Source organism: Gorilla gorilla, chromosome 6 (assembly GCF_029281585.2).
Source record: "Gorilla gorilla gorilla isolate KB3781 chromosome 6, NHGRI_mGorGor1-v2.1_pri, whole genome shotgun sequence".
In the NCBI taxonomy this organism is placed as follows: Eukaryota; Metazoa; Chordata; class Mammalia; order Primates; family Hominidae; genus Gorilla; species Gorilla gorilla.
In genome coordinates, this window is record NC_073230.2 from 142,426,469 (window position 1) to 142,441,687 (window position 15,219).

The following is a 15,219-nucleotide window of genomic DNA, read 5'->3' on the forward strand; positions in this document are numbered from 1 at the left end:
TTCTGGGTCTGGCCACCCAGCAGAGCTACTAGGCTATGGGCTGGTACTTGGGGGTGTCTGCAAAGAGTCTTGGGATGTGATCTGTCTTCAGGTCTCTCAGCTGGTCTCTCAGCCAGCACTTGCTCCAGTTACCACCACCACACCTGGCTAATTTTTGTATTTTTTGTAGAAATGGGGTCTCCCTATGTTGCCTAAGCTGAATTTGACCTCCTGGGCTCAAGCGATCATCCCACCTCAGCCTCCCAATGTGACGGGATTACAGACATGAGCCACGCACTCGACTTAATCTTGTCTTTTACTTCCGTTTTTTTTTTTTCTGAGTTTCATCACTTTCTTCTCACTCGTTCATGTTTTTTGTCCGTGTCTTTTCTTAGTTTTGGAATTTCTGGCTCAAGGTGGCTTTTCACATCCCTCATCCTGCCTATTTCTTTATCTGTATTTTATTCTGTATTTTGGTGTCTTGTATTTCCTCAGTGCTTCCTATGAACTATTCATTTGAGCCCCTCTCTTGGGCATTTAATAATTTATTATTTATCTTTGAGATTTTTTTTTTTTTTTTTTTTTTTTTTTTTGGTTACCCAGGCTGGAGAGCAGTGGTGCAATCATACCTCTCTGCAGCCTTGAACCCTAGGCTCAAAGGGATCCTGCTGCCTCAGCCTCCCAGATAGCACTACAGACGTGAGCAACCACATTCGGCCAACTTTTTTATTTTTGTTTTTTTGTAGAGATGGGGTCTCACTATGTTGCCCAGAATGGTCTCAAACTCCTGGCTTCAAGAAGTTCTCCTATTTTGGCCTCCCGATATACTGGGATTACAGGCATGAGCCAGAGCACCTGGCCTAATTTTGTCATTTTCTTCCATTTCTTTTCTGAGGGTCATCATTTTCTCTTCACACTTTCCTGTTTTTTGTCCATATCTTTTCTTAGTTTTTGAATTTCTGGCTCAAGGTAGCTTTTCCTATCCCAAATTCTTGTTTGAGTATATTGGTTCCATCTGGAATGTTGCCTTCTAGTTTTCTTGTGCTTCATGGTTGTTTTGTTGAAGGGAATTTACCTCTGTTGCTGTGTGTTGGATATTCTGTCTTTTTAAAATAATACTTCAGTATGAGTCTGTTCATCATTTTTTTGTTTGTTTTTATGATATTGGGGTGTTTTATAGGATTTTTAGCTCATTGGCTCCCTCTTCTGTCACTACAGATCTTTGTTTTGGTAGCATCGGAAGGTTTGTGGTCTCTGAATTTTAGCTCTCTTGTCATCGGGTAGGATTCCAAATTTTCCCTTTTTTCCTGTTTCTCTTTTAGCCATCCAATAGCCAAAGGGCATTTCTCTCTACTTTTTGTTTTCTTATTTATTTCCCAGAAGGTACGTGTTTCAAAAACTGGTCGTTAAGATTGTGTCTGCTTTTACATCCCATCCCTATAGTCAGCTCTCTGATCTGTCTGGATACCTTTTTAGTATTTTGAAACTTAGGGTTGACTTTGTCTTTCCTCTGATGGTTTTAGATCAACCTTAAGTTCATCACTAATTCCCTTCTCTCTTTGTTATAGTTTTTCACATTCTACCTTTGTTTGCAATAAAGCCTTCTGGCAGATCAGGGACAGAGGGAGGAGCATGAGATATCACTTGCTGGGATTAGGTGTTTTTTTCTTATTTTTATTTACAGTTGTTTTGGATTTTGGTAAGTTCTGTTTTCAAGTGATCCCGAGGACATGGTTTTTGTGTAGTTTTGCTGCTTATTTTTCTTGTTCTCTATTGCTTCTGGGGGAAATATTGAAAGATGGAGACATAAGCGACCACCTTTGTCAGCCTGGGAGTTTCCAAAGCTGAATGTTTTAAAAGTGCATTTTTAACTATTTTTCTTCATTTTGAGTTTTGATGTTACATTTTGTCACATTATCTCATTAAATTTGCACACCTCTGAGCTACACATACTATCTCCATTTCATGAATGAAGAAATCAAGGTCCAGCAAGGGAGATCACACAACCAGAAACTGATAGAGATTCTAATCAACTCTAAAATTGTATGATGCCAAGCTCTTGTTCTTTCCACTACATCTTGCCATCTCCCTGAGTAACTGAACTTAGAAAGCCCATGCATTAATTAAATACTGCAACCTAAAACATTTTAGTGATTATAAATGTAAACTGTCAGTTTATTCATCTGTTCCTTGTCCCTCCTGTTATCTTGCAGTCCTGTTATATTTTTAGTAGCCTCTTCTCCACTGGCTTCTACTCCTTGACCTTCTAAGGTACATTTTCTTTCCTGTAAATGAGATCATGTACATTAAGTGCTGTCTCTTGAAAAAAATGATTCAACAGATGTCAATTTTGTTTATTTATTTCTTTTCCTAATAGAGGTTTTTACTCTATCTCCCCTTAAAGCAGACCTACCATCATTTCCCTCTTGGCCCACTTTCACGTACGGGAGGACCCGTGCACACTCACCTTGCTTTCAAAACTCATTGCCCTCCCTGTGCAAACTCCTCACTTCATGGAAATGATAGCCCCAAGTAGCAGTTGGCAACAGCTTTTGGCTCCTCCTTTCTGGAGTGGGTGTTTTATTGTCTGTAGTTTTCTTTAAAGTAATTTAATCTGCACCTTAGGGGTGCTTAGTTAACATTTTTGAAGTACCTTAATCATGAATCTACACTCCAGGGGTAGTTAGTTAACATTTGAAAGACCCTAATCAAAATTCTATACTCCAGAGGCAACCAGTGCCTCAGATATTGCTCTCAACCTGTACCAGTGGGTGCATTAATTAGAATAAAAGATGTAAGAAGTAATTTTTCACGGTGAAGGGAATGCTATTTAAGATATGTAGTTGGCCAGTTTCCTACACAGAGATAAGACATGAGTGGAGGCTGAGGATACAGATTTGGCAAGGGCAACAGTCTTCCAACCTAGGTAGGCCCTTGATTTGGTCCTGTGCTTGCTGCTTTTGATGGAGGATTTGGTTTGGTTGGCTCACCTGGCCTGTGGAGCGCATTAAGTGTCTATTACCCCGCATGGGCCAAATCCAGCCTGCTTCTGTCTGCTTCTCCATCCAGTGCTCATTGAAACTGTACTCCGGCTCCTCTCCATGTTTGCATTTCTTGTCCACAGAGATGTTATTCTCAATCTTGAGTCAGATGATTTCTTTTTAATTTCTTAATTTACATTTTTAAATTTAATTATATTTTGAGCATATTGGATATGTTAAGAGTGTGAATTTATAGTGCCATTTTGATCAGAAGCACTCACATTATTTTTAAATGGTAACTTTCTTACTATTTTCTACTTGAGAATATTGTCAGTATTCTCAGGCCAGGTTCCCATCTGTGGGGCTTCTAGATAAGTAACTTGTTTGATATTCTAGTGGTCTAATTAGGCTGGGTGATGTTTTTGAACATTCCTTTTTATATTTAATTCTATTCAATAGTGACAGTTCTCACGTGATAGAGGGATAATATTCTTGAATACATGTGATTTAAGTTACGTAGATTGAAATCATATACGTGATTTTTGTGTAATTTGTGTATCATGCGTAGTATAAGGAATGACATCTACCAAGAGTTTCTATAGTAAACATTACTGTTGTCCTATATCTTAGTTAACATGTACAAATATAAATGAAATAATGCAGTTTATGAAGTAAAACATTGAAGTATATCACCAGGGCCCTTATTTTCTGGGGTTTGGTGACGTGTATGTGTGGTATGGCATATATTACTGATCTTGTCCCATCAAATATACTGAGCAAAGGAAGCAGTCATGATGAACTGGTGGTCTAGATTGCTTTCTGTACTCACTAGGACACGAAGTAATTTTTTAAATAAAATATTTAACTGTACAAATAGTCTATTTAGCTTTTTTATATGTTATTTTTTAAGTGAGCCATCTATAATATAGGTATACATGTAAGTAGCTGTAGGCTATGTAACCAAGGATATATAGATGTAAACTATACTTTTTTTTTTTTTTTTTTTTTTTTTTTGAGGCAGAGTTTTGCTGTCTTGCCCAGGCTAGAGTGTAGTGGTGCGATCTTGGCTCACTGCAACCTCCACCTCCTGGGTTCGAGCAATTCTCCTGCCTCAACCTCCCGAGTAGCTGGGACTACAGGCGTGTGCCACCACACCCAGCTAATTTTTGTATTTTTAGTAGAGAAGGGGTTTTACCATGTTGGCCAGGATGGTCTCGATCTCTTGACCTCTTGATCCGCCTGCCTCAGCCTCCGAAAGTGCTGGGATTACAGGCGTGAGCCACCACACCCAGCCTGTAAACTATACTTAGTGGAATCATGGAATTGTAGCGAATGAAAGGACCATATATATTATCTAGTCAATCTTTTCATGAGTCCCAGAGAGTTTTAGCTAAGCCCTCCTTTCATGATTCCATTCTTAGCTTCAATCACAGAGATGATTTATAGCCATTTAGACATACATACCAATATATCCATATCTATACATACAATGTGTGTGTGTGTGTAGGGGGCTGTGATCACAAGCACTTGGGGCCAATAGAATTTTAGTAGAAATAATTGGTTAAAGGGCATTAAAATCTTTTAATATTTAGCATTATCAGTCTGTGAAAGTCTTCGAAACTAGGTTTGAGAAATCTGTACTCATTAAGACCCTCAGAGCAGAAAAATCAAGGGTAAGAGAACTGGGAAAGGAAGTTAAGTATTTCTAATTTTAAAGTGTTCTAAAACCTACACGTTGAGTACATATTGTAGCAATATAGATACTAGGGAATGATTTGGAGTTCAGTAGTTTGGAAATACGTATATTTTGTTATAATTCTGGTGTGAGACTTTACTGAATTCCTGTTAAATTATTTTTGTGCAGGGCTTTTTTCATAAAGCACCAATAATTCTACCTGACCTCACAGGGTTTTGTGATATTAGACTAGTCATGGTTGATTATATTATCCTTTTAAATTGCCTTTTAATTTTCAGCTGATGTAAGTGAAATAGATAATATGAATTAATTAATATTGGATCTGTTCAGTGTTTATGCTCTAGGAGATTTCAGGAGACAAACAGAAAGAGAAGGTTCTAAACAAGTGCCATTTGGGGCTGTGTCATTTTATTATTCATACCTTGCTTATTTGTTGTTTTTTAATGGGCTATCTATCATATTAGTGTGTATGTAAGTGGCTACATGTGACATAATCTCAAGTCTTATTGATTTAAACTGCATTTACCTCATCACTAATCACTCTTGTGGCAGGTAGCTGCAGTGTTCAGGGGGCACTTTGTATGTGTCACGTTTGTGACTCATACGTGCTCTTTTGTGAAGAGCATTTTGTCTCACCTAAATTCCTATTACTTTTTGGTCCTACCTGAAGCTCTGCTTACAGTTTTGCGTATTTCTACCCGCAATCCCCAAACATGCTGAATTTAGTTGGCTTGTTGGCCGCTAAATACTTTTCTCTCCTTGCTGTGGGGTTGGTTTTGCTGGATGAAGTACTTCTCTTTCCTGAAGTATCTAGCTTCTTCATGTGTAAAACAAAACCAGTAACTGAAATGTCAAATTTGGAAATATCAATGACTTTTTTTGATCTGCCTTCAGAGTTGCATTGTCATCTTTATAAGCTTAAGACTTCCTGGTTTTATTCCAAGTTTTACTAATATTCAAAAAGTTTATTTGTTAAATCCCATATCATCAAGTGCACTCCACATTGCAAGTAAAACCAAATGAATCTGATCATTATACCTCTTTCTCCTCATGGATTTCAGGGATCTAATGAGCTTAGTAAGATTTGCATCATGGATAAATAGAGGACTTATTCTTATAAGAATAAAACTTGTGTAAGTGATTATATCATGTATGTAATTAAAATGGTTTTGATTCAGATTTAAATTTTTTTTTTATTGTGGTAACGTCACATACCATAAAGCCTACCATTTTAACCAGTTTGGAATGTACAGTCCTGCAGTGTTAAATACATTGATAGTGTTGTGCAACCATCACCACCATCTATTTCCATTACTCTTTTCATTCTTGTAAAACTGAAACTCTGTACTCATTAAAGACCAATTCCCCATACCCCTCTTCTCCCAGCTCTTGGCAACCACCATTCTACTTTCTGTTTCTATGAATTTGACTAAGTACGGCATATAAGTAGAAACATACAGTATTTGTCTTTTTTTTGACTGAGTTATTTCATTTAGCATAATGTACTCAAGGTTCATCCATGTTGTAGCATGTGTCAGAATTTCCTTCCTTTTTAAAGCTGAATAATATTCCATTGTATGTATATATCACATTTTGCTTATCCATTCATGCGTTGATGGACACTTGAGTTGCTTCCACATTTTAGTGATTGTGAATAATGCTGCTATGAAAATGAGTGTACTCTTCAAGACCCTGCCTGCAATTCTTTAAGTGTATACTCAATTAGAATTGCTGGATATATAGTAATTTCATTTTTAATTTTTTGAGGAACCGCAATATGGGTTTTCATAGTGGCTGTACTATTTTACATTCCCAGCAACAGTGCACAAGCATTCCAATTTCTCCACATCCTTGCCAACTCTTGCTATTTCCTGTTTTTTTTTTTGGGGGGGGGGTGATATTAATAGTAGCCATCCCAATGAGTGTAGGGTGGCATCTCATTTTAGCTTTGATTTGCATTTTCCTAATGATTAGTGATGTTAGGCATCATTTCAAGTGCATATTGGCCATTTGTATATCTTCTTTGGAAAAATGTCTATTCAAGTCCCTTGCACATATTCAAGTTGACTTTTTTGTTGAATTTAGGACTTCTCTATATATTTTGTATATTAATACCTTATCCGATATGTGATTTTGAATTTTTTGTCCTATTCTGTTGGTTGCCTTTTTACTTTGTTCTTAGTGTCTTTTGGTGCACAAAAATTTTAAAATTTTCATGCAGTCCAATTTGATTATTTTTTCTTTTATTGCTTGTGTTTTTGGTATCATATCCAAAAAATCATTACCAAATCCAATGTCATAAAGCTTTTGCCCTGTGTTTTCTTCTGAGAGTTTTATTGTTTTAGGTCTTACATTTAGGACTGTGATCTATTTTGAGTTAATTTTTGTATGTGGTGTTAGATAAGGATCCAACTTCATTTTTTGTATGTAGATATTGTTTCCCTGTACAGCATTTGTTGAAAGGCCGTCCTTTCCCCATTGAATGGTCTTGGTATTCTCGCCAAAAATCATTTGACTGTGTATGTGAGGTTTTTTTCCCTAGGGTCTCTTTTCTATTCCATTGGTCTATATATTTGTCTTTGTGCCAGCACCACAGTGTTTTGATTACTGTAGCTTCTAAGTAAGTTTGAAATTAGGAAGTAAGTTTTGAAATGAAGTATGAGTCTTCTAGATTTGTTCTTCTTTTTCAAGATGGTATTGGCTATTCTGGATCCCTTGAGATTCTGTATGAATTTCAGGATGGTCTCTCTCTGCAAAAAATGTCATTGGGATTTTGATGGGGCAGTTGCATTGACTTTGTAGATTGCTTTAGGTATAATAGTATTGGCATCTTAACAGTAGTAAGTCTTCCAGTCCATGCACATGGGATGCGTTTCCATTCATTTATTTGTTTCCATTAATTATAATTTTTTAATTTAGCAACAATTTTATGGCTTTCATTATATAGCTTATATATATATATTATAGCTTTCATTATATAAAGCTTTCATTATATAAGTTTTTCACCTTTTTCGTTAATTCCTGATTATTCTTTTTAATGTAAACTGAATTATTTTTATAATTTCCTTTTGAGATTGTTCACTGTTAGTGTATAGAAATGCAATGGACTTGATCATAGTGTATAGTCCTATAAGTATGCTGCTGAATTCAGTTTGTTAGTGTTTTGTTGAGGATTTTTACATCAGTGTTCATAAGTGATATTGGTTTGTAGTTTTATTATACTGCTTTTGTCTGGCTTTGGTATCAGGGCAATGCTGGCCTCATAGAATAACTTAGGAAGTTTTCTTCCTTCCTCTAGAATTTTTTGGAAAAGTTTGGTTTTCTTTAAATGTTTGGTAGAATTGACCAGTGAAGCCATCAGGTCTAGTGCTTTTCTTTGTTGGAAGATTTTAGACTACTTGTTTAATCTCCTTACTAGTTATAGATCTATTTGGATTTTCTATTTCTTTGTGATTTAGTGTTGATAGGTTTTATGTTTCCAGGAAATTGTACATTTCATCTATGTTATATAACTTGGTGTTGTACAATTATTCACAGTACTCTGTTTAATTTATTTCTCTAGAATCAATGGTAATGTAACTTCCATTTCTGAATTTAGTCATTTGAGTCGTCTCTATTTTTTTCTTAGTTCACCTGGCTAAAGATTTGTTATTTTTGATGATGTTTTCAAAGAACCAACTTTCATTTCATCAGTTTTTGGTATTGTTTTTCTATTCTCTATTTTATCTCTGCTCTAATCTTTATATTTACTTTTTTCTGCTAGCTTTGGTTAGTTTGTTCTGTTTTCAGATTCCTTAAGCTGTAAAATTAAGCTGTTGTTTTGAGATCTTTTTTGTTTTTTACCGTAAGCATTTATAACTATAAATTTCTCCTTTTTTGCTGTTTTTCCTGCATCCTGTAAATTGTATTTCATATGTTGTGTTTTCATTTTCATTAATCTCTAAGTAATTTTCTAATTTCCTTTGAGGTTTCTTCTTTGATACATTGGTTTTTAAAGAGTGTGTTAATTGACATAAGTTTGTGAATTTTCCCTTTTTAACTTTGTTATTGATTTCTAACTTTATCCCTATTTAGTTAGAGAAGATACTTTGTGTGATACTTTCTACCTAAATCTATTGAGACTTAATTGGCAGCCTAATATACGGTTTGTCCTGGAAAATGTCCCATGTGTACTTGAGAAGAGTGTGTGTGTTGCTGTTTTGGGGTAGAGTGTTCTGTATGTGTCTGTTAGATCTAGTTGGTTGATTGTGTTAAGTCTTCTATTTCTTTATTTCTGTCTGGTTGTTCTATCAATTATCTAGAGTAGGATATTGAAGTCTTCAACTGTTGTAGAACTGCGTATTTCTGCCTTCAATTCTGTCAGTTTTTGCTTCATATATTTTGATAGTCATTAGGTGTATAAATGTTTATAATGGTTATATCTTCTTACTGTGTTGAGCCTTTTATTAATATATAATGTCCTTCTTTGTCTCTTGTAATCTTTTTTTGATTTAAAGTCTATTTTTTCTGCTCTTGTTTTGCTGCTGTTTTCATGGAATATCTTTTTCCAGCCTTTTACTTTCAGTCTATTTGTGCCTTTGAATCGATTTGTGCCTTTGTAGACAGCATATAATTGGATCATGAATTTTTATTCATTTTACCAGTCTCTGTCTTTTGGTTGGACAGTTTAACGCATTTACATTTAAAATAATTACTGATAAGGAATGACTTATTTCATACATTTTGCTATTTTTTTCTATATGCATTATTTTTTTACCCCTCATGTTCTACATTACTGTATTATTTTGTGTTTAGTTGACTTTTTATAGTGAAATGTTTAAATTCCTTTCTCATTTCCCGATGGTATACATTCTGTAGCATTTTTCTTTGTGCTTACCATAGGAATTACATTTAACATTCTAAAGTTATAACTCTCTAACTTGAATTTATACCAGTTTAACTTCAATAAAATACAAAATCTCCACTCCTTTAATGGCTCTGTCCCTACCACTTTTGGTTGTTGATGTCACAGAATTATATCTTTATACATTGTGTGCTCAAAAACATAAACTAATAATTCTTTTAAATGCATTAATCTCTTAAATGATGTAAAAAACAAAATGTGGATTTATAAACCAAAGTTAACAGTAATACTAGCTTTTAGACTAATAATTGTGTTTTAAAAATCTTTTAATATTTTAAATTATGTAGAAAACAGTAGTTAGAAATAATTGTCTTGTTGTAACACTACTAATTTTTATAATTGCCTAGACGTTTATCTTTATTGAGATATTTATTTCTTCATATGCCTTCTAGTTACTGTCTAATGTCCTTTCATTTTAACGTGCAGGACTTTATAAAGCATTTCTTGCATGGCGGTCCTGATGGTACTGAAATCCTGTAGCTTTTGTTTACTTGGCAATGTCTTAATTTTTCCCAATCACTTTTGAAGGACAGTTTTGTGAGATACAGAATTCTTGGTTGACAGTTTTTTTATTTGTTTGTTTGTTTCTTTTGGCACTTTGAACTAATCCACTGCCTTCTGGCCTCGGAAGTTTCTGATGAGAAATCTGTGGATAATCTTATTGGGGATCCTGTATGTGATGAGTAACTTCGCTCACTACTTTCAAGATTATCTCTTTGTATTTTGAAAATTTGATTTTAATGTGTCATGGTGTAGGTCTCTTTGAGTTCCTCTCACTTGGAGTTTTTTGAGCTTCTTGGATGTTTATATTCATGTATTTCATCAAATTTGAGATGCTTTCTGCTATTATTTCTTTAAATATTCTCTGCTCTTTTCTCTCTTTCTTCTCCTTTCAGAGCTCCCACAATGTCTAAATTGTATCCTGTGGGCTGTCTTCACTTCTCTTCAATCTTTTTTCATTCTGTTCTTCAGATGATAATTTCCATTGTCCTATCTTGACGTTTGCTGATTTTTTTTCTTCTCCCTGCTCACATCTACCTTTGAATCCCTCTAGTGCATTTTTCATTCCACGTATACTTTTCAGCTCAAGAATTTCTTATTCTTTTTATTTTTTTAGTTCTTATATCTCTTTACTGATATTGCCAGTTTGTTTATACATTATTTTCTTGACTTTCTCTTTATTTTTTGTTATTTGAGCATCTTTAAAACAGTTAAAACTTTAAAAAAAACTTTTCAAAAGTTTTTTTTCTTAATATATCTACCATTAAGTCTTTTTCAGGGACAGTTTCTGTTGATTTATTTTTTTTCCTTTGAATGGGCCATATTTTCCTCTGTATTTCTATGCTTTGTGATTTTTTGTTGTTGTTGAAAACTGGGCATTTGAGTTTAATGATGTGGTGACTCCAGAAATCACATTCTCCCTCTTTTCCCGGGTTTGCTGGGTTTTGATGTTGTTATTGTTTTGTTTTATAAATTATTGTAGCCAGTGTCTATCCTAAGGATCAGCCTGGGTGTTAATTTAAGATCTCCTCAAATAAAGCTTTTCTAAGCCTGCACCTTTACATGGGCATGCACAGTCACCTTATAATTTTTTCAATACATGCATTTGTTTTTGAATGTCCTAGTCCTAATGTTTGGCTTTAAAAAGGGGAGCAAGAGAAAAATAAAGGCAGTGGGGGAAGGCTGCTGGCTCTTTAAATTCCCTGGAATTTACTTCAGCAAGAGTAGGAGGGGCTTGAAAAATTGGAGGAGGTGCAACAACAATTGTCACGTGCCTCTTTGTACCTCTGTGATTAGAGGAAGCAATCAGCGATCAGAGCATAGATTCTTGATACTTGGCGGGCAGGGTTCTTTTTGCCCACCCTGTCTTCCCACCAGGTGTGTGCAAGGTACTCCAGGAACAGGTACAGGGATGTCTGCCACAGTGCTGGGTAGCTACTTTGGTAAGAGCTGTAATTGAAGTCGACCACAATTTACCATCCAAGTGTTCCCTTGGAAGTTGCAAGCCTTCCATAGACTCCAGAGTTACAAAATAGTTATATCAGACAGATTCTGCCAGTACAGTCGTGTAGGTGGGGAGATTCCTGGTGCCTCCTACTCTGCAGTCTTCCCAGAATCCTCCTTAAGAGCGTTTTATAAGCTGGGAACCCCCAAAATAGGGACTGAGGAGAATGCCCTACAGTGGATTTCACATCATCTGAAGTAGGGGTTTTATGGACTTTGTGTAGCAGTTACAAGAACTCATTCCATATACTGGGATGTTTTCTTTCTTCCCTAGTAGATTTCAGTACCATTCTAGTAGTGCTGAATAACTTAGAATGGCTTGTAGTCTGAGTTTGAATCTACTAAGGAAGAATGTATTCATTATTTCAGGATATTGCAGATTTTTAAAATCTTGCATTTGTTTTGAGAGATGGAGGACAGAGGTGGATGGGGAAAACTTTTGACTATTAGGCTCCATCTTCAGCTCTGTACTCACTTTTGCTTTTGTATATCTTAATCCAGCCATTTGTAAAATGAGGCAGTTACTTTTAAGTCAGAGATTTGTAATGTCCTATTTTTTTGGCAGTTGCGAAACCCGGAATTCCTATGTGAAGTTTTGCATATGTATATTCATACTTTGGAGAGCAAGGCCTATGGCTTTCAGTAGATAACAGAGATCTCCTATCAGCAGTTCTCCCCTCTCTCCAACTTGCCACAGGGGTTAAAAACTAAAGTTTTGGTTATTTCTTCCATTTCAGTGCCAAATTGTTTGAATGAATGCTGTATTCTAAAGATCTACAGAGGCTTTTGACATATAACATTACTTCTCAGAAGCCTTTCATGGATTATTAGCAAGATCTGTCTCCTATAGATAATTATGTTGTAGCAGACATATGTTTAAAGAAAAATAGGTTGTTCTTTTGTATTTATGAAATACCTCTTCGTTACCCTATTTGCTCAAAGTCTTGTCTCACTTGTATGTATTGTTTTCCCTTAATCTTTTTAAAAAATTTATTATAATTTTAATTTATTTATCACTCTTCCCCCTGTGTGTGTTCATGATGTCTTTTTCTCCAGCGACTTACCACTTTTAACTAACAAATACAAACCTGAGGCTAGGATCCAGCTCTTCAGAATTCTCTTGCAGCACCACATATGGCATTTTATAAACAGCGAGTGCCTAATAAATGTCATGAGCCAGTGGACTCATGGCAGAAGTAGTAGTCTGTGGAAAACTTCCCATGGTGATTTGTTTACTAATTTTTATTGCATCTGCCTCTTATTACTAACTGATGGGTATGATTTGAGGAATATAAATGTTATTTTGTGACTTTTGGATGGTTACTGTGCAAATATAATTTAATTGAAAAATCCTCTTTAATTCTTTAAGAGAGTAATCAAGGCAGTGATTTCGTTTATTAGACTGCTCTGTTTTGGGGTTTTTGAGTGGAGTCTGTATCTATTATTGTTATTATTTAATTTTTCAGTGAGGGAGATAAATCTGCAGGACATCAAGGAAGATTTAGAATTGGATCCAGAGGAAAACAGCACCCTGTTTATGGGTATCCTCATTAAGGGCTTGGCGAAACTGAAGAAGATCCCAGAGACAGTTAAGGCAATCATAGAGCGCTTGGAGCAGGAGTTGAAGCAAATTGTGAAGAGGTCTACAACCCAGGTGGCAGACAGTGGCTATCAGCGGGGGGAGAACGTTACTGTGGAGAACCAACCAAGGTAGGTGGGAGTGTATTTTGTATTTTTGACAACTCTATTTATTGCACATTTTCTAGGGTGGGGCGTAAGTAACTTACCTTCTGTTGATGTTGTTTTCTTGAACTTAGGATACTATAGCCCATACAGGCCAGGCACAGTGGCTGACGCCTGTTATCCCAGCACTTTGGGAGGCTGAGGCAGGCGGATCACTTGAGGTCAGAAGTTTGAGACCAGCCTGTACTGGTAGTGAAACCCCGTCTCTACTAAAAATACAGAAATTAGCTGGGCATGGTAGTGCATGCCTGTAATCCCAGCTGTTCTGGAGGCTGAGGCAGGAGAATTGCTTGAACGCAGGAGGCGGAGGTTGCAGTGAGCCGAGATTGCACCGTTGCTCTCCAGCCTAGGTGACAGAGCGAGACTCCGTCTTAAAAAATAAAAAGGATACTATAGCCCATACAAACTTTGATTGGTAAAACAGCTTGACTAGGCATAATTCAGCTGTCTGTTTTTTAATGTTGTTGAAAAATTCAAAGCATATTGTCACTCAATGAAAAATATGGACATATTTATAGTAAAGATTGTCGATATTTAAACATTTAAAGAATAAATAAATTGAATCAAATAATGTAGCAGCTATTGTACACATACTAAGTACTCAGCAATGTTCAAGGCAATTTATGTATATTATCTCACTTAATTATCACTACAACTGTATGAGCTAGTTATTAGTATCCACATATTGCAGTTAGGAGAACTGGAGCTCAGAGATTGAATAATTAGCAAGCTCTTAGAAAAAGTCTTGGTGTTGACTACTAGTCCATTTGATTCTAAAATCCATGGTCTTTCCTGTGTCTCATGCTTTCTTCTTTAATGTGTAATGATATTTCCAATAGACAAATCAGTCTCAGGAATTTTTAAAACAATAAGATTTGAATTTCATAATTCTTATTTCATATGGAGAGTATGGAAATTGAATTCAGATTCTAACTTTGTGACTATCATATACCAGGAGATCATGTGTGACAAACAAGAAGAAATCATAATCTTGTAGATACGTTGTTAAGGAGATATCTACTGTTTATACCTAGGGCTCAAAATTTTTTTAAAAGAAGATAAAATTAAGGAGAAATAATAACTCATTTAGTATAGAGTTCTCTATAGACTTATTTAAATTTTTTGGAAAAATTAATACTGTATTTCTGTGTTCTTTTGCATATGTAAATAACATTGATTTCAATTATACTTTAACATTTCAAAAATTAATTTCCTTGTAAACTTGATTCAAAAGTACTATGTTTGGTGAATGGAACTACCCTTTATCCTTCTCCTGCCACAGAATGTTTCAAAGTAAATATTTGGCCAGGCACAGTGGCTCATGCCTATAATCCCAGCACTTTGGGAGGCTGAGGTGGGCGGATTGCTTGAGGTCAGGAGTTCGAGAGCAGCCTGGCCAACATAGTGAAACGCCAACTCTACTAAAAATACAAAAATTAGCTGGGCATGGTGGTGCATGCCTGTAGTCCCAGCTACTTGGGAGTCTGAGGCACAAGAATTGCTTGAACCGGGGAGGCGAAGGTTGCAGTGAGCCGAGCACACTACTGCACTCCAGCCTGGTTGACAGAGTGAAACTTCATCTCAAACAAACAAACAAACACCCCAAAAAGCCAAAACCAAACAAACAAAAACACCAAAAGTAAATATTTGATGGGTTTTGGAGAACAGACCTGACTTTGTATCCCCATTTTGTGATTTGCAAAAATTAACCTGTCTTACAGAGTTGCTTGCTTTAGATGAGGTTATATGGTTGTGGTGCTTAGTGGAATAGCACCAGTAAGTACTATAACATGCATGCATGCTTGTATAAAATGCGTGTGTATATGAATATATGTTTATTATCGGCGCCTTCCCCAAATTCCATGTTCTATGATCACTTACATCATGATCCAGAGAAGCTGGAGAATGGTTCT

General features: G+C 35.8%; 1 protein-coding gene across 2 annotated transcripts in view; it reads left to right on the top strand.

Annotated features, from left to right (window-relative positions):
- The window catches only part of EXOC4 (exocyst complex component 4), an 804,715-nt gene that overhangs the window by 88,657 nt on the left and 700,839 nt on the right, over positions 1-15,219 (top strand). For both annotated transcript variants that reach the window (XM_019031456.4, XM_063708773.1), the window contains exon 6: positions 13,030-13,273. In XM_019031456.4, the coding sequence (XP_018887001.1) occupies positions 13,030-13,273 (244 nt within the window). The remainder of the gene's footprint in view (positions 1-13,029; positions 13,274-15,219) is intronic.